Raw genomic sequence first — 23,896 nt, 5'->3', positions numbered from 1 at the left:
GAAAATGTTATTTTATTTGTATCTTCTTGCACTAATGATGGAAAGCAGTGACGAAAAAAAAGCGTTTAGTGATGCAATATTAAGTATACTTGGTCAACCGGATCGTGACAGTAGAAAAAGGCGGCAAATTTGAAAAATGTAGGTTCGAAGGGATATCGTCCCATAGAAAATTTTAATTTCGCGCCTTTTTTTACTGACAAGATTTGGTTGACCAGCTATATTATTATTTATTTAGAGAAAAAATTACTACATGTTACACACCAAAAATAAAAAACTAATTCCCGCGATCATAGACAATGAGAGCAGCCACCATTTTCCAACAGTATCGGAAATCGGAAGCCGGTGTTGCTCAAAGGACGAGAAAAAGAATCGAAACGAAAAACAAAATCACAGACGTAAGGCGTATCCAGACTAGTCAATTTTTCATCAATCTGATTAAATTGCCCGATCGAATCAGGAAGTTCGGATGCAAACGCCAATTTGGCTCGCCGAATTCAACCGCCGATAATGACCGATATTACCGATAAAATGAGGTGCGGACGCAAGAATACCAATTTGTGACGACAGTATTTTCGTTCTGGGGCATATTTTCAATTTAGAGCGCTCTAATATGACCATAAATCTAAAATTGGAGATTGACGCCAACTTCATTTCTGATCAAATCGGTCGATTTGATCATCCCGTCTGGATACCGCTATAGGAAAGGGAAGAGTTGGTCATTTGTAAAAAAACATTAAAGTAAAACACATAAAGGGTTTAAAATAATTATGTATACTTGGTCAACCAGATCTTGACAGTAGAAAAAGGCGGCAAATTTGAAAAATGTAGGCGCGAAGGGATATCGTCCCATAGAAAATTTGAATTTTGCGCCTTTTTTTACTGTCAAGATTTAGTTGACCAAGTATATATAAATTAGAATCAATTATAGTCCGACAAGAAATTGTAGAAAATGATTGAGGGCGCCACTTCCTACGTAACTGTCAGATTTTTGTTGTAAAATTCTTAAACATGGCAACAATTTAGTATGAACTTTTTTATAGCTGGTCAAGCAGATCTTGTCAGTAGAAAAAGGCGGCAAATTTGAAAAATGTAGGCGCGAAGGGATATCGTCCCATAGAAAATTTGAATTTCGCGCCTTTTTTTACTGACAAGATTTGCTTGACCAGCTATAGTTCCATTTTATTTTATTTCTGCTATGTATGTATTTCATTTCATCACGTATTATACGTATAGTATTGCTCTGACATACAATAAATTATTAAGAATTCAATGAGTGAATTTTGATATTTCGTAAAACGCAAACCGGTATAAACCATGGACCTATAATATTCTAGGTCCATGGCGTCGGCTGTGTAAAATTACGGCTGTTTTGTTGTTTGTTTTGGTTAAATGGTTATTTTCACCACACCAGCTGGTAAAGGCTCTCTTGATTGTTCAAAAACGGATGAGAAAGTTGCATTTTTATCCACATGTGCCAAATTATTCTAAGTTCAAATTTAAACACTAAAAATTTCCAATTTTAATCTCATTCTGTATATATTCTACAATGGGCAACCTGTATATTTATAAGTTACTTGAACTTGGTGAAATTATTATAATATGCTAATGAAATTATTTTTTCACCACACCAACTGGTAAAGGCTCTCTTGATTGTTCAAAAACCGATAGCAAACTTGCATTTTATTCACATGTGAGGCAGTGAGAAGTAATCCCAATGCAAATTTTGAGTAGTTTTCTTAGGGTTGCTGGTTGAATTGGCTTTTAAATTATGGTTTTCAATGATAAATATTTAATAACATTCATTTCGATTTGATTTGGTTTGTTTTTGTTTGATATCTTACAGTTAATATTTTCTTCGGGTTGGTGTGGTGAAAAATTTTGTGTTTCACTTGGTGTCAAAATTTGTTTAACCCTCGTGCCTTGATACCCTCGCAACGCTCCAAATTCCATTTTTAGAGCTTTAAACGAGCTGGTGCGGTGACTTTAGATATAGTTAGAAAACATTGTCAATCTTTTTTGAGAACAAGTTTTGGTATGGTAGGTACATATTTTGTTTAAGTGCGAGATGTCCTTAATATCCTTAATATATTGCTTTTTAGGCTTCCGTAGCCAAAGGGTAAAAACGGTACCCTATTACTAAGACTCCGCTGTCCGTCTGTCTGTCCGTCCGTTCGTCTGTCATCATGCTGTACCTATCTCATGAATAGTGATAGCTAGGCAGTTGAAATTTTCACGGATGATGTAGGTATTTCTGTTGCCGCTATAACAACAAATAGGTACTAGAAATAGAATATAATAAATATTTAAGTGTGGTTCCCATACAGCAAACGTGATTTTTTTGCCGTTTTTTACGTAATGGTACGGAACCCTTCGTGCGGGAGTCCGACTCGCACTTGGCCGGTTTTTTTTATATTATATTTTAAATTTGTTCTTTTATTTTTATTTTCTTTAGTAATTAACATAGTTTTTAAGTTTATACCTACTAATAACGCTATGGATCAATGATCTGAAATAAACGATTTTTTTAAGGGACCTATTGGAATGCACGCAGTAATCAGAGATTCACATTAGTTCGAGAACTCCGACTCTGCTTAATGTGCGGGTCCCGTGCGTATGAAGCCGCGCAATCCAATTACGGTAACGTGACGATTTGTACATGTGCGTGATTGAGTCGCACATGACGGCCGACACGTGCGTCTGGTGTTTGGGTGTCTGACACATCTTTTTCTTTACCGACCTTTATAAGAATAATAAACCTTTATCTGCCTCTATCGCTCGAATATGGTAGAGCAATAAAGTATATTTTTTTATTCGGTAGACTGAAATGACATTTCATAGTATGAACATCAAGTGTCATTTCATACTATGAAATGTCATTTTAGTCTACCGAATAAAAAAATAGACTTTAGATATCGCTGGTGCGACATGTTGGAGGCGGATCTGCGCGAACTTCGAGTCAACAATTGGTCAGAGGTCACACAGGACCATAGAGAAAAAAATACATAGAGTGCTCACTCCATACATCAGTTTTGGTACCAAAAAGACTTAATTTCAGAACTATCAGTACTGCTACTTGACAATAGATGTAGCAGCGACCGGAAAGTCTTATGTTGTTGAGCAGAAGACTTCCCGGTCGGTGTTACATCTATTGTTAAGTAGCACTACTGATAGTTCCGCTACTCGATGCTAGATGTAGACACTGAAATTAATAGTCTTTTTGGTACCAAAACTGATGTATGGAGTGAGCACTCTTGTCTTACTATATTTCTCTATGCACAAGACCGAGAAAAGTGGCGCTGTCTTGTGTCGGAGGCCAAGTCTCATTTTGGGTCGCTGAGCCAATGGAGTAGTTAGTAGTAAGAGAGAGGCAGATAACGAAATTTCGACTTTTGAGGTAGGCTCTCTGATTTGATCGTGATACGATATTATCATGCCGCGATCAGAAAGGGATTAGAAATAACAGATTTCCATACACTTACGTCAAAATCAATATGGATTGACAGCTATCTCAATCCCTTTCTAATCGCGATTCAGTAATACGTATAACAGCACATGTGCGTGATTCACTCGCACATGACGGGGGACACGTGTGGGTGTAAATCGGCTATTACATTCTCGTGCAATGCAAGCCACGAGCCGAGCCGCGAGCCGAGCCACGAGACGCGAGTGTAAGCGGTGGGCTCGTGGCTAGTCTCGCGGCTCGGCTCGCGCTCGCCTGGCTCGCGTGGAGGAGCGGTTTTTTTAGCCGGTTTAGACTCTCGCGCGAGCCACGAGACGAGCCGCGAGCCGCGCCACGAGACGCGAGTGTAAGCGGTGGGCTCATGGCTCGTCTCGCAGCTCGGCTCGCGCTCGCCTGGCTCGCGTGGAGGAGCGGTTTTTTGGGCACGAGCCAAAGGGGCTCGCGCGGGACGCGCGCTTGCGTTCACACTCGCGTTCGGCTTGTCATTCGGTTATAAACCTTCTACCGTGCCGTTTATGTTTACGAGCTTACGAGCTGTGGCCAAGACACGAGACGAGCCACGAGCCGAGCCACGAGGCGAGAGTGTAATCATTAGCTCGACGAGCTCGAGGCGAACACGAGACGAGCCACGAGCCGCGAATATAAATAAGCTTTGTGCACATGAAGGTTAAAAAGAGTTTTCCTATGGCGGTGCTAACGTTCTACTGAAGTGTGTGTAATTGTGTATACCTTAGAGACACGCCACACTTGCGTCTTTTGAGCGTCGGTGTCGAGATAACGCTATGGAAAATGGCGTCGCTGCGCAGTTGCGCTAACGTTGCGTCGAGCAGCAGCCATAGAGTTGACTAGACGCCGACGCTCGCGAGACACTATTGTCGGGTGGCCCTAAAAGGACCGAGTCGAAGTATTTTACCTGTCAATCCTACGAATAATGGCAAATTCGTGTTTTTTTTAGGATTCCATTTCCTTACCTCATATAGGAAAAAACGGTACCCTTATAGGATCACTTTGTTGTCCATCTGTCTGTCATGATCCTTTATCTCTGGAACGCGTAGAGGTGTTGACTTGAAATTAAAACTTACTATCGTGGGTGGGACTTGAACGTAATCATAAATTGATTCTTAAAAAGTACCGACTTGCACATCAGAATAATTCAAAGAATAATTTGCACATCAGAAATCATTATAAAATAGGTAAGTAAATAAATAAATAAATGCTGTTTTGCGGTGCAATTAGTTTTTAGGTTAGGTTAGTATTTTTTTAATGATCGTTTAAATAGCACGGGTGCTATTCAAAAGACAATGACCTGATCCTGATTTGATATTGCGTAAAGTATTCTCTTAAGGCCCAAGGTCCTTATATATTAGGTACTTTTTCAGTTCGTTGAAATTTAAATCATATTCAATTGGAACAGAGTCTCTTTTGCATTGTTACGGTCAGTTTCCAAACAACGCAAAATCAACTCTATTTCCTACACAAGAGGTTCATATTTCAGTGGCAAATTTTGGATTTTTCATTTGTATGGCTGGGCCTTAGGAGGGTATATAAATTACTCTACATGTGCGTGATTGGCTCGCACCTGACGGCACAGAATAAATAATAGTACTAAGTACAGAAAACTCACTCTCTAACAAAACGCGTCTGTTACGATCAGCACAGATATGGCCGCTAGGTGGCGACAGCGCCACGCGCGGCTTGTGGCTTTCCCCAAAATTGGGGCCGAACGGTACATCCGTCCTTTTAGCTACCTGTAGCAAAGCGACGAAATCGCGGAGTGAGACACGCCTGCTGACGGGTTACACGTGTGGTAACAACTGAGAATTTTCTTCTCACCTGTTCCCAGTGGTCACAACAATATACCTACTTACTATAGGTACTATTTGGTCACAACTGAGAAAAAAAACTCAGTAGTTATATATATATAGTTTGTCAAAGGATTGTCTCATTTCAATCATAGACAGAGAGAATCATACTATCTTTGTCTTACCGCCGCGTATTAGCACCCAAAAGAAAAGGATGAGTATACTTTTCCTGGTTCTTACTGACTGACAAATTGGTTTGACCAACTATCTACTACCAACTCACTTTCGTGGTCCGACACGCTCTTGGCCGGTTTTTTGCTCTTTGACATCATACCATGATATGAATATCAAATTGGATAAGGCAATGAAAAATATTTTGAGAAAACGAGACATGTAGAACGAATATAATACAGAGCATTCTGTATTTTAATTTAAATGCTTTATCCATCAAACAATTTCAGAGGACCATCCAGTCTATCCACTCCCATGCCAACGGGTTGATGATTTTATGAATATAATTAATTCATACGGTGGGTATGCACTTTTGTAGCTTGCTGTACCTATCTGTGAGAGCCTCGAAACATATTCACCTATGCCTCTGTGTATTTGCCTCTATTTCTAACAACCCCGTTCGTTAGAAAGGGACACAGCGATTACAGGTACAGGGCCTTTTATAAAACGCAACCCTGGCCGCTACCTCCTAAAACATATTAACAACAACATATCCATAAAAAACCTTCAAACAAACCGAATGTACTTATTTTTAAATAAATATCATTAAATGGTCCTTTTTCCAACTTCCAACAATCACAAACCCAAAAAAAAAACACAATTATTCTCAGTTCAAAAGTTTAAAAAAAGAACGCGCGGCACTAAGTGAATTAGAACGACCGCACCCGACTACACCGCAACCTCCCTCAGTGTCACACTGGCTGTTACGGACAGCGCCTGTGCCGTGAAAAAAAAAACTACAGCAGTACTCAATCTCCCTTCAGTGCTACACTGGCTGTAACGCGTAGCGTCTGTGCCTCGCGTGTAAAAAAATGCTCTACTATTACGGCCTGTGTTCACCCCCTCAGTGCCACTCAAGCTGTTGAGACTCGCACTCGTGCCTAAGCTTTAAAAAAAAAACGTTGATTTCACTGCCTTATCTATATTGCGCAATTTTGTATTGAGAATATCTCGCATTCGAATTTTAAATAAAATGAAACGTGTTGCATTTGTTTTTGTTCAAAATTGAACTGTAGTGTCTTTTGAATACGATACGTTTGTGATAAAAGGATTTTTGAGTATTTTGAAGTGTTCATAGAGAAGGACAGTCGTTTTGTGTTGGTGTTAGAGCGAGAGGCAATAGGGATTGACGGTTCAACAGGTGACCCAGACAACGACCCTGGACATGATTTTATACGACGTAAGTACCTACATTTTTGCAAAAAACAATGTGTTTATTACAGAACAGTGTTTATTTTGGGCCGATTAGGTACTATTATCCCAATTCCCAATTTGGGAAAAACAAAAATATCCGTTAAAATATTACCTATATGGTATTTTCGTAACTCAGTCGAAGATTTTTTAGGACAATATTAGGAATAGGAAAGTCTATCAAAATATAAATCGGCCCTAAAACTAGACTGTTTTTATTTATTTATGAACCTTTAAGTTTAATTTAAAATTTAATATAATTATATGTATATGCTCTTAAAGTGCCAAATTTATAAAACAACCTTGGAAGCGTATTAAAAAACATAAAATAAGATACCAACTTTAATTTACCTAGATTCCTAGATATCAGTTTGACACTATTCGAGAATATTCGAGATTATAATTAATATTAAGTCCGCCATTTGTACATTTTATTTGTATTTTGTGCAATAAAGTTTAAATAAATAAATAAATATTATACATATATTTACTAATCTTACTAATTTTATAAAATATGGGCACGTTCTGTGGGCTGTTTGAGGATCGCTGTGCATCAGGGATAATTGGATTAAAATTTAAAACATTCATTGCCAGTATTGCCACCCAGCAAAACAAGACATCCGCGCCAGGCCACAAAAAATCTTCATATAAAGCTGTAGTACGACGATCCCGACTATCGGGTCGTCCGGCCTGGGAACGAAATCATAAAATACCCGATAGTCGGGTTATCGGCACTGAATGTGTTAACAAATATTTCGGAGTACAGCGAGATGCACAACTAGAATATCAGCTGAGTAGTTTTGTAGCGTAGCTGTAGCACGGGTTACGAATCTGCTACGCGTTGTCGTAGCAGCGACGCGGCTACGAAAAGTTAATTGTGCCTACATATATATGCTTGAGGCCAATTCGAACTTTTAATTTTAGAAAATTAAGAAGAAAATATACAAATATACTTACTACAAAAAGAATACCGTCCAACAAGTCTGCCTGCGGCATGGAAAATGATAGTACATTACATACCTAGGGAGGTGAATTCGTAAATGCTCCAGATCGCAGGTGTTTATGGCCCGAACCGAAGGTGAGGGCCATAAATATGCGATCTGGGGCTTTACGAATTACCAGCCGTGGTTTGTCTAAAGTTTTACGTCTTGCCTTGGCCAGGAAGTGAGATTACCCGCAGGAAAGAAAATTCCACTTACGGCTAGGCCCGTAAGTGGGCGACGTGGGTGCCTCTGTAGTCAGTTAAAAAAAAGCCCCGAATAGGAATATTCCTTTAAACGTTGACCTTTTCCGTACGTTCCGTAATTGATGGATGTTCTCAATACTCTCAATCACGCCCGCCCTGGATTGAAACGGGAGTTTTGGGAGCAATGATGTTGAAACATATTATCTCGTATATTGTCTCTTGCTGGCTTAGCACTATTTTATTTACAAGCTTTTATTTAACCTGCAATGTAGGTATGTATGTTTGTACGGGTTAAATCTTGCAAGTTAAATTTGACCCACTTCCCGACTTACAATGAAGCTGAAATTATGCGTACATATGTAAGTCGGGTGACAATGCAATAAGGTATTCATCGAGCTGATCTGATGATAGAGACATGAGGTGGCCAATATAACTCTGTGATAAAACAACGTAACCTACTTGTGTTTGAGGTTTTTAGAATTGTCTCGATGAGTATTAGTTGCCTGTGCGAAAGAAAAGTACCTACAGTCAGCGATAAAAGCTTGTACCAAAAAAGGAAAAATTTGCCAAAAACTTATTTATAAATGTTTAATAACATTCATTTGGATTTGATTTTGTTTGATATCTTACAGTTCATATTTTCTTCGGGTTGGTGTGGTGAAAATTTTTAGGTTTCACTCAAGAGTCCATTTTTCGAACCACTTGCTACGCTCGTGGTTCAATTATGGAATCTTTCGCTTGCTCGGGTATCAATATTAGCACGAGCGGTTAAACAACAACTTTGCCCCCTTGTAAAACAAATAACTATTTGGACCGTTGACTTGTAAAAATGTTTGTGAACTCGACCGTACCTACAATTTCCTCTTCAATACATCTCATACATAGCTACTGACGCTACTGTCATTATCGCTATCTCCATACCAAGACAGCAATTGCTTGTGACTTGTACTTATACCCAGTTACAGCAAAGGTCACATCGTGAAGGCTCTATTGAGTCTTGTGGCAACGTGGTAAGGTTCACATTGCAGTGTGTGCTGGAGATAAAATGCGCGGAGAGATGCGCGCGCAGGTTTTGTGGCTGGGCTAGGGATGGGCGTTGACGAAAAAATATGGTTGTCTGTAAAGTCGGTTTACGGACGATAATTTTGCGTGATAACGTCATAAGAAAACATGATGAAAAATTGCATACTTTTATACGTTACCATGGAGATCTGTCCACATCGTTACTATGGAGATCTGTCCACAACGTGACACTTTTTGGTGCATGCTTCCGGTGTTCATCGATTTATAATACGTTATCACGTCAAAAATAAAAATTCAAAAAATCCCTAAGCTAAGTATATGCCAAAAAAATCCATTTTATGCCAAAAATGCCTTACGTCATTTTGGAAAAGAGCCGATACTCTTCAAACTGCTGAATCTATTTCTATCAAACATAGCTAAGAACCACCGCAAGGAAACTCGCTTTCACGTAAGAAAAACCGCATCGAAATCGGTCTATCCGTTGGAGAACTACGATGCCACAGACAGATAGGTAGACAGACACACAAATTGGCGTCAAACATATAACACCCCTCTTTTTGCGTCGCGTGCGTGAGAAAATGTTTTTACAAAAAATTGGGACAAAATGTGGATATTAATTAAAAATGCAGTAAAGACATGCACCATGTAAAGTATGATCAAACTAATGCAGTAGGGAGTATTACTGCACTTTTTTGCCGCCAGAGTGCAGCACTAGCGCCTTTAGTAAACCATAGAGTAACTTATACATACTTTACCTTAAACTGTTTTTGACAAGTTTTCACAGACGATCAAATGTGACATTGATACGAGTACATCAAAGCGGTTTGTTTACGAAGGGCCTACCGGGAAACGCGAAATCGAAGCTCAGCTATCTGCTTCTTTAGCGCTCGAATATGCAAGAGTGATAGAGAGGTTAGATAACAAAATTTGGACTCTCTCGTTTGCATTTAGACCCTTAGATTGTGACTGATTGTGGGAGTGCCCCATACATTCCACGACTCTTCTCTTTCCGCACAGACTCTACCTAAACATTTCTCAATACTCGAGTTAAACTGACATTTATCCAAAAATCGTTATAAACTAAAATGTAAACCTGAAAGTGAACCCCATCCCTATTCAGTCTCCCTCTGAACGGCCATGGGCCCGCACGCCCGTTGAACGCAACTCAAATTATAGAAAATAACATAATAAACTAAACATCAGTGAAATGTGTCAGTGAGTGTCTCAAGATGGGAGTGGACAGTATACCCCCGTCGACCGTATGTATCTTTTATGTTATAAATCAGCATAGGTATCTAGCATTAGATCTGCTATTCAGCATTGCAGTTTTTTGTGTCTTCACACGAAAGCATTAATGATGCTGGTACTTGTATATATAACATGTAAAATGTATAGTATAGGTATATAAAGTATACCTTTGTTAATTTTTTCATCTTCCTAGTACTGCGACAGTTAATATCTATTATAATATAATTGCTAAGTAATCTAAGTATTCGTCTTTGTACATTTGGGTCGGTGAATTGAGTAAGTTAAATTCCAAATCACACATGTTGAGATATAGGATGGAATGTGGACAGTATTCCATTCAAATGCGAGTATGTGTGTCTTTCGTGAGAAATAGTAACATATTAGCATTCTTTATTTTTATATTAAACATTATTTATTTTATATTTAAGTTCAAGGTCTTTTAGGATATTGTAGTCCACATGATTCTCGCTTTAGGTAAGCGAGAATCATGTCGAATCATGCGCTGCTTGTAGAATACTTCAGAGCCCGTACCATGAGTCACCGACAGTGTCAAAACTGACATTTACGGTATCGAGTTGTCGAGAACGTAATTTACTTTCTATACATCTCGCTCGTACTCGCACATTAGTGCAAACGAGATGTATTAGAAAGTAAATTACGTTCTCGACGGCGTTTATGTCAGTGCCTAACTGATGGTAGCCGTACAGAGGTATTAAAAGCCTAACGTTAAATACAGTCGGTTGCAGATGGTTGATCCCCTGCGTCCAAACTTCTATGCAGGGGGGTCAATTATCTCTGCATCTGTCTGAACATAAGTGACATTGCGAGTGGTGAAATGCTCTTATATATTATATTACCGTCTAGTCCACAACACAAGACTTATTGAAGTTATTGAGCTTAATCGGTCGATTTGTGTAAATTTGTCCGATAATATTTATTTATATGAATTGTATTACTATGTTAGTTAACATCCTGTCATATCATGCAGCATACTAGCCTGCGGTGAATGTGTTTATTTGGAGCGGTCCTATTTTATCGACTTCATTCGCGTAGTTGTTAAAACTTTCAACCCTACTTACACCGTCTTAGAGGTCGAACGCCAAAAAACCCTTTTCTTTTCTTCAAAACATGTTAGAAATTTCAAGGCCCTGCTTTCAACAGCTGAGGCTGTATGTTGTCTGAATGACAAAGGCAAGCTTATAACAGTCATTTTCTTAGACCGCGAGCCAGACACAGATTTCCATGACCAATCGCCTCCCGGGTGATAACTCGTATATATGTATACCTAGTGGTTAACGGCTATGTAGAGTCTGTGCGAAAAGAGAAGAGTCGTGGAATCTATTGGGGCCCATACATTCCACGACTCTTCTCATTCCGCACAGACTATACCTATAATGAACCCTCATGCGTGTCAGCTGCCGTTCCGGGATATTTGCTCCTGGCCCGCGGTTTATCTGTTTATAATTCACAAATATGGCTTAAAACTGGTTGACAGGTATATGTTTCCATGTATGTACTTGCTTAATAAACCTGTTAACAGCGAAGCTGACGTTTAAACGATATGTAATGTAATATCACTCATGAAACTCATCCCTGTCGATGAACGCATTAAATAGTAACTGCATTTAAAATTCAGTCCTTAACTGACACTTGGATTCGGCTGTCACATGTACTGACAGCAACTCATTTAACTGATCATGAGCCTTAGTGCGTTGTAGTAAGGTTTACAATCAATCAACTGTGACGATGGCGGTACACGATGGGGAAATCCGTGCGTCCCATTGGCTGTCAATTTTAATATAGTTTCAGCCATTTTACACCATTCCGCCGAAGCTCAGATTCAGAGAGAAAGAAAGAAATGTAATTTATTTGCGAACACACATACAAATTTAGTACAAACAATTAATGATTTAAACTAAATAGGTATGTAATAAGTACAATTATAGTTGTTCCGTTCTCGAGAAAGTTCTCCGTTTTGTATGGATAACGTTCTCGCTCGAGAATATTTCCGGTAGTAAATGGAGAACGTTCTCGAGAAAGGCACATCTCTAGGTACAATATAAACACTAATCAAATAGAACTCATAGTGCTGAAAAAAAACAGGCTCTCATCTCATAATATCAAACAAGTTCAATGGGCTGTATTCATATTTCATTTATTTATTTCTAGTAGGTACTGCATTTTTAGGGTTCCGTACCCAAAGGGTAAAAAACGGGATCCTATTACTAAGACTTCGCTGTCCGTCCGTCCGTCCGTCTGTCACCAGGCTGTATCTCATGAACCGCGATAGCTAGACAGTTGAAATTTTCACATATGATGTATCTCTGTTGCCGCTATAACAACAAATACTAAAAATAAAATAAAATAAATATTTAAGGGGGCTCCCATACAACACACACGATTTTCTTTCTCTGTTTTTGTTGATGGTGCGGAACCCTCCGTGCGCGAGTCCGACTCGCACTTGGCCGGTTTTTCAATATCACCCGTATAGGTACTATAAGTAGTATACATTTAAATGTATTATCACTGAATAAAAGACGCCCCATGAATATGACTACAATGATTCCTATTTGAAGCAGAATAGAGGCGTTGTGTGTTACCAAGGATAAGAAGCCCTTAAGGGTAATATAATACGAACGGGATATGGAAATACGGACCTTGAGGGCACATAAGCTTAAGCCGGCTTTAGGGGAAACAGAAGGATATTAGTTTATGTGTGGGCAGTAAGTATAAGTGTAAGGCCTGAGTGGACGCTCGAAGCGGAGCGTTCGGCGGGGCGTGCAGTGTGGCGTCCGAAAACCGAAATTCGCAAATTGCGGGGCTCTTTCTCCTTTACTCTTAATAAGACGTAATTAGAGTGACAGAAAAAAATGCCCGCAATTGATGAACTTCGATTTTCGCGGTTATAGCCCTGGCTACTGTAGCGGGCCAATTGATATGACTCACCTATAATGCGGCATTTTGAGTGTGTCGTAACCGCTGCGAGGCATGGTGCACGCCACGCTGCACGCCCCGCCGAACGCTTCGCTTCGAGCGTCCACTCAGGCCTTAGTGTAAGGCCTGAGTGGACGCTCAAGTTGGGCGTGCAACGGGCGGGGCGTGCGGCGTGCATGTTAAACAAATGCAAACGTATAGGAGCGGCCTTAGTGCACGCTGCTCAAATCACTTGTGTGCCCGACGCCACGCTGCACGCCCCGCCGAACGCCCCGCTTCGAGCGTCCACTCAGGCCTTACACTTACACTTACTGTTCTCGTAGCCAGCTCGTGCTACGGCGTAGACCAGCTACGAGATATGTAGGCATACAAATAATGAAATTCATCAGTAATTAATAAAATCAAATTTAAGTAATATATTAAGAATAGATCTTGGAATCCAGACAGTGACGAGGGTGAATAGATGATTGGATACGTTTCATTTGTGTGTCAAGGTCTATCACTTGTAGGGGTTCAGCGGCTAATTCGTATTAATTAATTAGTTAACGTCTCATCACTACATATCACTACATAGTATAAAACAAAGTCGCTTCCCGCTGTCTGTCTGTCCCTAGGTATGCTTAGATGTTTAAAACTACGCAACGGATTTTGATGCGGTTTTTTAATAGATAGAGTGATTCAAGAGGAAGGTTTATGTAGGTAATTTGTTAACCCGTGCGAAGCTGGGGCGGGTCGCTAGTTGCGGGTGGTACTCGTATTGAATGACGTAGCGCTGAGGATTTAATATTAATTTAATTTCAGTACCATTTCGTACTTATTTTGTATTTATTTCGTACATCACAGTGCCAATAGTATGAGGTCCCTAGCGAATTTCATGTTGATGCATAAACTTGTATTGAAACCATATTTTAAAAATCTGAATACGCGTCAAAGGTTGTCTCGAGTTATGACGTATCATGTTAATGACACTTTTTTTAGTACAAAGGACCTCGTTAAGCCTTTATTACGATGCTTTGTTTAGGCCTCTATTAAACTAATGACATGTAAAAGGATGCGCAGGTTTCGCAGGGTTAGATGTAAAATATAATTATTGAGCTTTTGCAGGGTTACGTGTACATTACATAACTACCTAGGAAGGTGAATTCGTGAATGCTCCAGAATGCGATCTGGGGCTTTACGAATTACCGCCCTTGGTTTGTCTAAAGTTTTACGTCTTGCCTTGGCCAGGAAGAGATTTTCTCCTGGCGTAGCGTGACGTAAAAATATATACCTACCTACTCCGCTGTGACTGCTGCGTTCTGACCGCCTGCTGTGTGCGTTATCGTAAAGACTCACGTATACATACGAAAGAACCCAGAACTCTGAACGCGGAACTCGGAACTCCAGACCGCTCTCTGTCTGCGCGGGTTCTAAGTATCTTATTGCCAAGTACGTATTCTTATCTAACAATCCTCGTTTTCTGGAAATTCACTCACAATTTCTAAGTAAACTGAGTTTCCCGGTATTGTGGTAGATCTTTATACAATCAGCTCGGTCCGGACAATTCCATAGTCTATTAATAGCTTTAAAGCCTTATTCAAATAGGAAATATATTTTCATTAAGCGTTTCAATTAGTTAGTCGGAGAGAAAACCACGAGACCACGTTTTAATATTTAAATAATAAATCTGTTTGCGGTTTAAGTTGGCCTGCATTTAATGACGTTCAATTTAATACAAATTCAGTTTGAGTTGCGCTGCCTCTTATTCAAGTTTGGTTTTGCTTTAGTGCATAATTATTTAGAAAATATTTGAATGAACACAATTGCATATTATAAATCGGGCCCACTGCGGGTCCCTGCGGTCTCAAAGTTCCCATGATCAAAGAGTTAGGCGGCTATAGTAAGATGTCTGTAGTAGACATTCAGAAGGCCTACCCCGAACCAAGTTCGACGTGTTGCCTCTCTGTCGCACTTGTAAATTTGTACGTAAGTGTGACAGGGAGGAAACACGAGGAACGTGGTTCGCGGTAGGCCCTCAGGGTCCGAATATATGAAAAAATACAGCTCGTGTGTATCAGAATAACTGTTATTTTCCCTTTTATCATTTATTCTGAAGCTGTATTTGTTTGCTTGTCCTGCGAGGTAATTATGACTGGTTCGTTCGTTTTCATTAATATTTCGGAGGGTGGGCTGTGTAAATACAAACTCTGTATCCATTTGGTTTTTAATCAATCGGTATTTGCTATCAGTAGGTACGTTTATTTAGGGTTTTTATTTAAAGAGGAATTTTACCGAACAAGTTTTAGGCATTAAAAAATTAGGAAGGTCTCATTTCGTCGAGATTTTTTTTAGATTTAGCATTTTTGGATTAAAAAAATTCATCATCTGATTCATCTGTTGTTATAAATGCATACGAGTACATAAAGACACCTACACATGTTAAACTTATATATAACCCCTTTTTTTCGCCGGAGCGGGATAAAAACGCGCTTATTTAATCGGCCAAAAATTTTACCATATTTTGGATTGATTGATATATTTTTTAAATACTTCAAATTTTCACTATGTCATGTTCTCGTTGCATATAGGTAATTAGGTATCTATTCAGGTTGATTTTATTCAGGCTTAATTTTGTTTAGTGGTTATTAAAATAGCCCCAAAAGTCAAAACCTAGGGCATGCGAAAGCCTTTTTTACTGTCATCTTTAATTGTAACCGCGCAATATCCATTGAACTCGTCGCGACATTAACCTTTTAATCTAATAAAGCACTTTAATAATTCCCCAGTGATTGACAGTGTCCCAGTGGCTACATTTTGCAACAAATTAAGTATTCATTATTCCACTAAAAATAACGCGAGCCACGATTTTTTTAATTAACGGTGAAAGTTTTTGGGTCATTAATCTATGGATTAAAAGGAATGGTATTTATTCTGTGGAATGGTTATCTAGGCATCAATTAATATTTAAATTGATCATGAATAAAAATGTATTAAAATGGTAACTAGCATTTCCGTGAATTGACCCATTCTACTTATTCATATAAATAGATAGGTGTATAGAATTGGTTATTTCTCATACCTATTGTGGTCTATATTACACAACACAATATCGGGAGAAATCGATATGAGAGACCTCAGCAGTGGGGCACATACCTATAAATATACGAGCAATTCTTGTATATTTATATATTTCGGGGATCTCGGAAACGGCTCTAACGATTTCAATGAAATTCGCTATATGGGGATTTGTGGGCCCGAAAAATCGATCTAGCTAGATCTTATCTGTGGGAAAGTGCGCATTTTTGAGTTTTTATATGTTTTCCGAGCAAAGCTGGGTCTTCCAGAATTTAAGATAGATATTAATTTGACGTCAAATGTACGTTCGAATTGGCTTCAAGTACGAGCGAAATGCACGAAACGATTGATAACTAAATGACATCATTTTGATGTCAAAATGTAGGTGAAAAGAGCTCATAGTTACGTAAATTGATTTTAATAATCCAGTTATTTTAACGTTATTAATGTTATTATACCGTACGAAACGAGTCCGATGTCTCATATTTAATTAAAATATGATTGCATGAGCAACAAAGAGTTCAATATAGTCAATTTGTTTTGGGTTTGTGTATTTGTGTATACTTATGTTGTTTAGCATGAATAAATGAAATGAAATGAAATGATAATATAATTATATCTAGAGGCAATATATATACCTACTACTTCTGTTACATATATCATTAGTCTGACAAATTAAGTATCAAAAACTTTCAAAGGCCTTTCATCATTTTCTTACGAGTGTACCTATACCTACCTATTTTAAGAATAGTTTATTAATTTTTTCAGCTGCTTTGCTACTTTGACAAGTGACTACACTAAAGTAGTTATTTCTATACACTTTTTGTTATATTTTTCATGAATCCTTGTAAAGTTGACATTTATGTGTAGGTACATTGTCCATCTGTACCTGTAAATACCATGGAATGCAATAAAGTATACGAAAAAATATGAAATATTGGGTACAGGAGGATTATCAGCATAATATTTGCCTTGACATAAAGGTCCCATTCATCATTGCCCATTGGTCCCGTGTCATTCGTAATGTCCAGTTAACGTATCAATAAATCGTAGAAAGAACATGAAATGGTGTCGTAAAATGACCCTACTGTATCCACGCACGCAAAGGCGTTTTCTTCTCTATCTAAACTAAAGGTAACATTCAGGTGACGACCGCAGAAGCGTAAAGGTGACGTCCGGATGTCAACTGCATCTGCATTATTGTCGCAGCGTCGTTATTGCCACCGCTGTATCTGACAATTTCGTTGATAAAATGAGTGACGGAAACGTCATACGCGCGGCAAAAATGTGGCGGTGAATGTCACTCATTTTGTCAAGGAAACTGACAGATACAGGCGTCGGCAACAATGACGCCGTAACAGTAATGCAGCTGCAGTCTACATCCGGACGTCACCTTTACTGTTGCGGCGTTACTGCTGCTTCGATGACGTTGGCGCCGGTGATGGCACTGTCAAAATTGATAAATTACGTTGCTTGCCGTATTACTGTAGCTATTTTAATTTATGACATTTCACATAGTAAACTACCTACTTAAAATAGTGGCTCTGTGACTTGTAGACCTCGAGAAAAGTTTAAAAATAAAAAAATACTTAAATACTTCGTCGAGTGATTATCACAGCGAACTCATAATGTTTGTGCCAATTCCGCCATTTTAAACATTTTCCAAAACCAAAATAAACGATAGAAAAATTATATCTAACTAATATCGAACGCTCGGCCAAAAGTGTCGTAAAGGATAAAATCGTGCCACGAACGTATCAAAGCAGCCAGCAGCATGAGCAGCGTAAGGGTTAGAAAATAAAATATTTGTAGCATTTTAACCTGTGCAAAGATAGGCTTTTAGGGGCCGTTAAGCGTCCCCTAATCGGTCATCACCGGTTAATTACTGTGAACGATACTTTTGACCTATTTCCTGAGGGCAGAGTTATGTTTTGGCTGAACGTGATCGTGTTACGTCACTGGAGCCTCGGGTAGTTTTAATCGTCAAAATCCTAACAGCATTAGCTTAGTACCGTTGTTGTACCTAGTAAAAGAAAGTATTACTTACAAAGGGGACAGAGCCCTTACCATAAGTCATTGTCAGTGTCAAAACTGACATAAACGCTTTCGAGAACGTAATTTACTTTCTATACATCTCGCTTGCCCTAATATGCGAGTACGAGCGAGATGCATAGAAAGTAAATTACGTTCTCGATGGCGTTTATGTCAGTGTCAAACTGGTGGTAGTGGTACAGGACATTTTCTGCTATCATTTGGCTAAGATGGATCAAAAATAACAAATAGGTAGGTTCTGTCTTTATCACTCTCAGCAGTAACATCTAAATACAGTTTGGCTAAAATATAACTGCATTCCTGTTGCCAGGGAGGTTTTGGGATTATACTGAGCAACTTTTACTTATGGGACCACCTCGAAATCACGAATTTTTTTTACCAAAATCTCCCTGGCAACGGGAATGCAGTTATTTTTTAGCCACCAGGTGCCCGTTTATCAAAAGCTTGTAACTTGTAATACAAGTGGAAGTCCCTTTTTGACAGCTTTTGTTAGAAAGGGACTTCCACTTATATTACAAGTTACAAGCTTTTGATAAACAGGGCACAGGTATATAGTTAATATAGTATCAGTAGAATTGACAACTTGAATAGAAACTCAGTAGCGGGGCCAATTTTGTCCCCAAACTCGTCCTTTATAGTAATTAAGGTCCATCGAAAACTCGTACAGAAAGAGCAAAGTTTATTTCTTACCCGTATTTTAGGCGAATTTTGAAGCAGAACTTGAGTTATCACTTTTATCATTATTAAATCCCCTTTATCGTATTCGTCGTTCATCAGTAGGTACCCTAGAAGCCCTAACTTCACGGAGAAATTTAAAATTCAGATCGGATTATTGTTTATTGCCATAAGCCTTTGATTATTGTTTAGGGGTCGTCCAGAAATCATGTGATCATATTTGGCCTATTTTTGACCCCCTCCTCTCCCTTGGTGATATTTGGTGATTTTAACGCAACCCCCTCCCCCCTGCCACAAGATCATGTGATAATTATGATGCGGGTTCTCTTAGACGCTAAGCTAGTCTAATGTCGTTTTTTCTGTATTGCGTATATGTTCAAGATGCTATCTCTCAAAAACAGGCATCGTAAAAATCTGCTTATCACTTGTATAGGTATATAAAATAGAGCGGATTTATATTTGATCTAATTAAATTTTTGAGTAATATTGTTGTTTTTGGCTATCCCGCTATGAAAAAAAAATTACACGTGATAATTCGTGATATTTTCCCACCCCCCCTCTAAACGATCACATGATTTCCGGACGACCCCTTATGGTCAAGAAAATCTGTCAGATAAAGGAATAAATTTAAAAGTGGAAAAATTACTTTTATAATTATTCTAAGCTTAATAGCATCGGTCGCAGACGTTTCTGCTTGTTAAAAATTAAACCAGATATGGAATCTCAGACACACTTGAATTCATGATCTGAATATCTATGGCATACCATAGATAGGCTATCAAAATGTTCATGAACATTAAATAGTTATGTTTAGTGACATCTATTTAAGTTTATAGTTTCTCGGTGTACTTTTACGCGAACAAAGTCGCGGGCGGAGGCTAGTATCCAACATCTCACCAGACAAACAAATTTAATTGAGGATCTCTGACGGTATTTGATCGAGGGTCGTTGTAATAATATACTACAGTAACATAATCGTGTAATCCAATTTGTTAGGTTAAATAGCACATGAGCGTTTACCAAAAAAAAAGTACATCTCATTCATGTGTTCAAAATATTGACTTCTTGGGCTCATTTTACTCAGAATCATTTGTACATATTCACGCCTCATACATGAAAAAATGTGTCCCAAAATGTTGTATGAAAAAATATTTTTCCAGTGCGTCACGTTCATACAAATAAAAAAAAATATTTATACAAAATGTGACGATCTGGAAAGGAAATCTTAGGACACATTTTTTCATGTATGAGGCGTGAATATGTACAGATGATTCTGAGTAAAATGAGCCCAAGAAGTCAATATTTTGAAGACATGAATGAAATGTATTTTTTTTTTGGAAAACGCTCACATACCTACTCGTAGATACATAATCGTACGAACCTCAACAGTGTATGATTGATTATTTTGCACAATACAAATCCTCTCATTTTGGCCCTTTAAGCATTTTATATGTAAAAGCGGCGCGCCCCGCTCACGTCCCGCCCGGAAAACGCGCCTGTGTGACGGAACCTTTAGGTTTATAAACTTTCGTGCGCCACAAGGCCACAAGCCACAAATCAGGGCTCGTTATTTTCATTAAACCCTTTATTTATCTTTAATACCCATCTTGGACCTAGTAACTACAGTCATAAGGTACAGTTTCCACTGTTACAACGCTTCGTGAGATAATTAATATGTCGCGTGATGACTACCTGAATTATCTTTTAGGAGATCGTATCTTGTTTAATCATGTCAAAGTAAATACAGTCTTATTACGGGGGTGTAAAGTTTAAATGAAAATAAAACGTTAAGCCTTAAAGCTAGTTTGAAAATGTTTTTTTACAGATTGTCGCATGCGCCTCTACCGTTAGTTAAATGACCTATTTTAAATGCTTAACAATGATGAGTTCCGTATTAAGGGCTCATTTAGACGGTGCGAGAACTCGCATGCGAGTTTCATTACATTGCGTCATTTGATCGGTCGGCTGAATTGACATAACCTCAATGGTCCGCAATGTAACTAAAATCGTATAGGTACGAGTTCGCGCGCCGTGTAAATGTGGCTTAAGTATATATAAACTTTAACTCGTGGTTTCGCCATAAGGTAGGTATTAAATCCTAGAATATTATTAGTATTAAGTATATTATGGAGACGCACAGTAGTATTGCGCGACTGTATAGTGCATACATTGAAAGATGAGCAAGCAAAGGATGGAAAGGACGAGATCTTATTACCGAAGTAAGAATCATTTTTGAGCGTTGCGAGAGATTGAAGGCAATACAATTTTTCACACACACCGAAAAAGATTCGGCTATCCTGAGCTAAATACTTGGCTTTTTTGCTAAAACAAATTAGCAGAATGATTCCTTATTTTTCAAAGAAGTTAAATAATAAAAACCTTGACATTAAATGCCGTATTAAATTTTTGAGTTACGATAAGGTTTGTTTCGATTGTTGAAGACCGTTTCTCAAAAAATTGGCACCGCCACCTGTCAATATTACCTATGTTAGAACTTTTTAACCGACTTCCAAATCTAAAAGGAGGAGGTTATCAATTCGGTTGTATGTTTTTTTTTATTTTTTATTTTTTTTTATTTTTTTTTATGTTTGTTACTCCATATCTCCGTCATTACTGGACCGATTTTGAAAAATTTTTTTTTGATTGTATGTATATGCATACAGATTGGTCCCGTTTTTGTCAAAACCCAGTTCTGATGATGGGATCCATGAGGAATCGAGGGAACTCCTCAAATCTTAAAGGCATACATATAGTGATTTTTGTGTTTTTATCAACAAATCAAGCATATACATTTAAAAAAGTGACATTTGATGAAGTGGAACTGCTGATGATGATCAGAACGGAACTCTTCAACGACGCATAGTACACGTTTGACGATTTGTCCTCTTCGTTATGTTTGTTAAGCAAGTTAAGTTTTTAAGCCACATTTTTGTCAAGCTCGAGTTCTGATGATGGGATCCATGAGGAATCGAGGGAACTCCTCAAATCTTAAAGGCATGCATATAGAGATTTTTGTATTTTCATCAAAAAATTAAGCATTTTCATTAAAAACTGTCGCATTTGATGCAGTGGAACTGCTGATGATGATCAGAACAGAACTCTTCAACGACGCATATTACACGTTTGACGATGTGTCCTCTTCGTTATGTTTGTTAAATAAGTTAAGTTTTTAAGCCACATTTTTGTCAAGCTCGAGTTCTGATGATGGGATCCATGAGGAATCGAGGGAACTCCTCAAATCTTAGGTTTAAAGATCTTTATTTCTGATAAGAATACATAATATTCACTTACACGAGAATTTCTTATTTTTTCATGCAAAATACATATTTATTCGGTGAGCGCACACTTAACTCACACACACACTTATCTTAAAGGCATGCATATAGAGATTTTTGTATTTTCATCAAAAAATTAAGCATTTTCATTAAAAACTGTCGCATTTGATGCAGTGGAACTGCTGATGATGATCATAACGGAACTCTTCAACGACGCATAGCTCGCATTTGGCGATTTGTCCTTTTCGTTATGTTTGTTAAGCAAGTTAGGTTTTTAGGCACATTTATGTCAATCTCAAGTCCTGAACATGGGATCCATGAGGAATCGAGGGAACTCCTCAAATCTTAAAGGCATACGTATAGAATTTTATATATTTTCATCAGAAAATCAAGCATTTACATTACAAACTGTGGCATTTGATGAAGCGGGACTGCTGATGATGATCAGAACAGAACTCTTCAACGACGCATAGTACACGTTTTGTGATTCTGAATTTCGATTTTGACTTGGACTGGGCCCCGGACTCCGGACTCGGACCCGTACTCGGACTCGGACCCGTACTCGGATTCGGACCCGTACTCGGACCTTGATCCGGAAAACCACTCTTCTTCCTCGCGTTGTCCCGGCATTTTGGCCACGGCTCATGGTAGCCTGGGGTCCGCTTGGCAACTAATCCCAGTAATTGGCGTGGGCACTAGTTTTTACGAAAGCGACTGCCATCTGACCTTCCAACCCAGAGGGTAAACTAGGCCCGTATTGGGATTAGTCCGGTTTCCTCACGATGTTTTCCTTCACCGAAAAGCGACTGGTAAATATCAAATGATATTTCGTACATAAGTTCCGAAAAACTCATTGGTACGAGCCGGGGTTCGAACCCGCGACCTCCGGATTGCAAGTCGCACGCTCTTACCGCTAGGCCACCAGCGCTTCCGGATATTATAAATCCGGAAAACCACTATGATACCTAAACTAAATAAACCACTATGATTACCATAAAATGTATACATATTACCAAATAAAGTATTAGCGCCGTTAAGTGGGTCCAGGCTAGTAGTTAGAGAAGTCGGTTTTTTTCTATTAAAGATTATTTCTCTATGTAGTCAGCAGCAGAAGTTGCTAAGCGGGCGAGGTGTTCTAAATTACCTTGACACACTCTTATTCTCTTAACAATAAAGTTGCATCAAGATCATTTTGAACACCTAGCCCGCTTAACAACTATTGCTGCTGACTGTATAATTTTGTATGCATGCGATGTATGTGCATATGTATTTATTGATTTGTTTGAGAAACGGCCTGAAGTGATTGGCTGACTAAGGCTCTAGGGATATTCTTACCTAACCTTTGAACGGGATACCTACGAACAGACAAATACACCAATAATATTAGCAAAGGTGAACGAACGTTAATTACTCTATCGCCTGACCGTTTCACCTTGAGACTGTCGCTTTGAACCTCTTTACAAGTTTCCGCATTATATTTCACATGCGATAAGTCATAATTAATTATGCATTTTTAACTTATTTTTTTCTACAAACATTTTGTAGCGCAATCGTATCATATAAGTCGATCATATAGGTCCTGGTCTATGTGCCACCATTAGGTATGCAAAAATTATACTTTTGGGTACCTACGCCATCGCCATTAGTCCGTGAACCCACGTCCGTAAAACGCAATTTTACCGTCTTGTGTAAAATTATCACTCTTTGGTTATTTCTAATAGATTTTTCATCTCTAACAATATAATTATTTATTAATTATATTCTA

At 38.6% G+C, this 23,896-nt stretch overlaps 2 protein-coding genes across 3 annotated transcripts in view; both read left to right on the top strand.

Annotated features, from left to right (window-relative positions):
• Positions 1-23,896, top strand: part of LOC134648378 (dedicator of cytokinesis protein 7) — a 258,518-nt gene that overhangs the window by 226,576 nt on the left and 8,046 nt on the right. The gene's annotated exons all lie outside the window — the stretch shown is intronic.
• The window catches only part of LOC134648337 (dual specificity tyrosine-phosphorylation-regulated kinase 2), a 66,821-nt gene continuing 49,406 nt past the window's right edge, over positions 6,482-23,896 (top strand). Inside the window, exon 1 of one of the 2 annotated variants that reach the window (XM_063502849.1) lies at positions 6,482-6,673. In XM_063502849.1, the coding sequence (XP_063358919.1) occupies positions 6,659-6,673 (15 nt within the window). In that variant the 5' untranslated portion in view covers positions 6,482-6,658. Of the gene's footprint in view, positions 6,674-9,944; positions 10,153-23,896 lie in introns of those variants that run through there. The other variant, XM_063502848.1, reaches the window with a different exon arrangement.

Source organism: Cydia amplana, chromosome 5 (genome assembly GCF_948474715.1).
Source record: "Cydia amplana chromosome 5, ilCydAmpl1.1, whole genome shotgun sequence".
Taxonomy (NCBI): Eukaryota; Metazoa; Arthropoda; class Insecta; order Lepidoptera; family Tortricidae; genus Cydia; species Cydia amplana.
The sequence above is the reverse complement of the archived record's forward strand: the minus strand, read 5'-3'. Positions and strand labels throughout refer to the sequence as shown.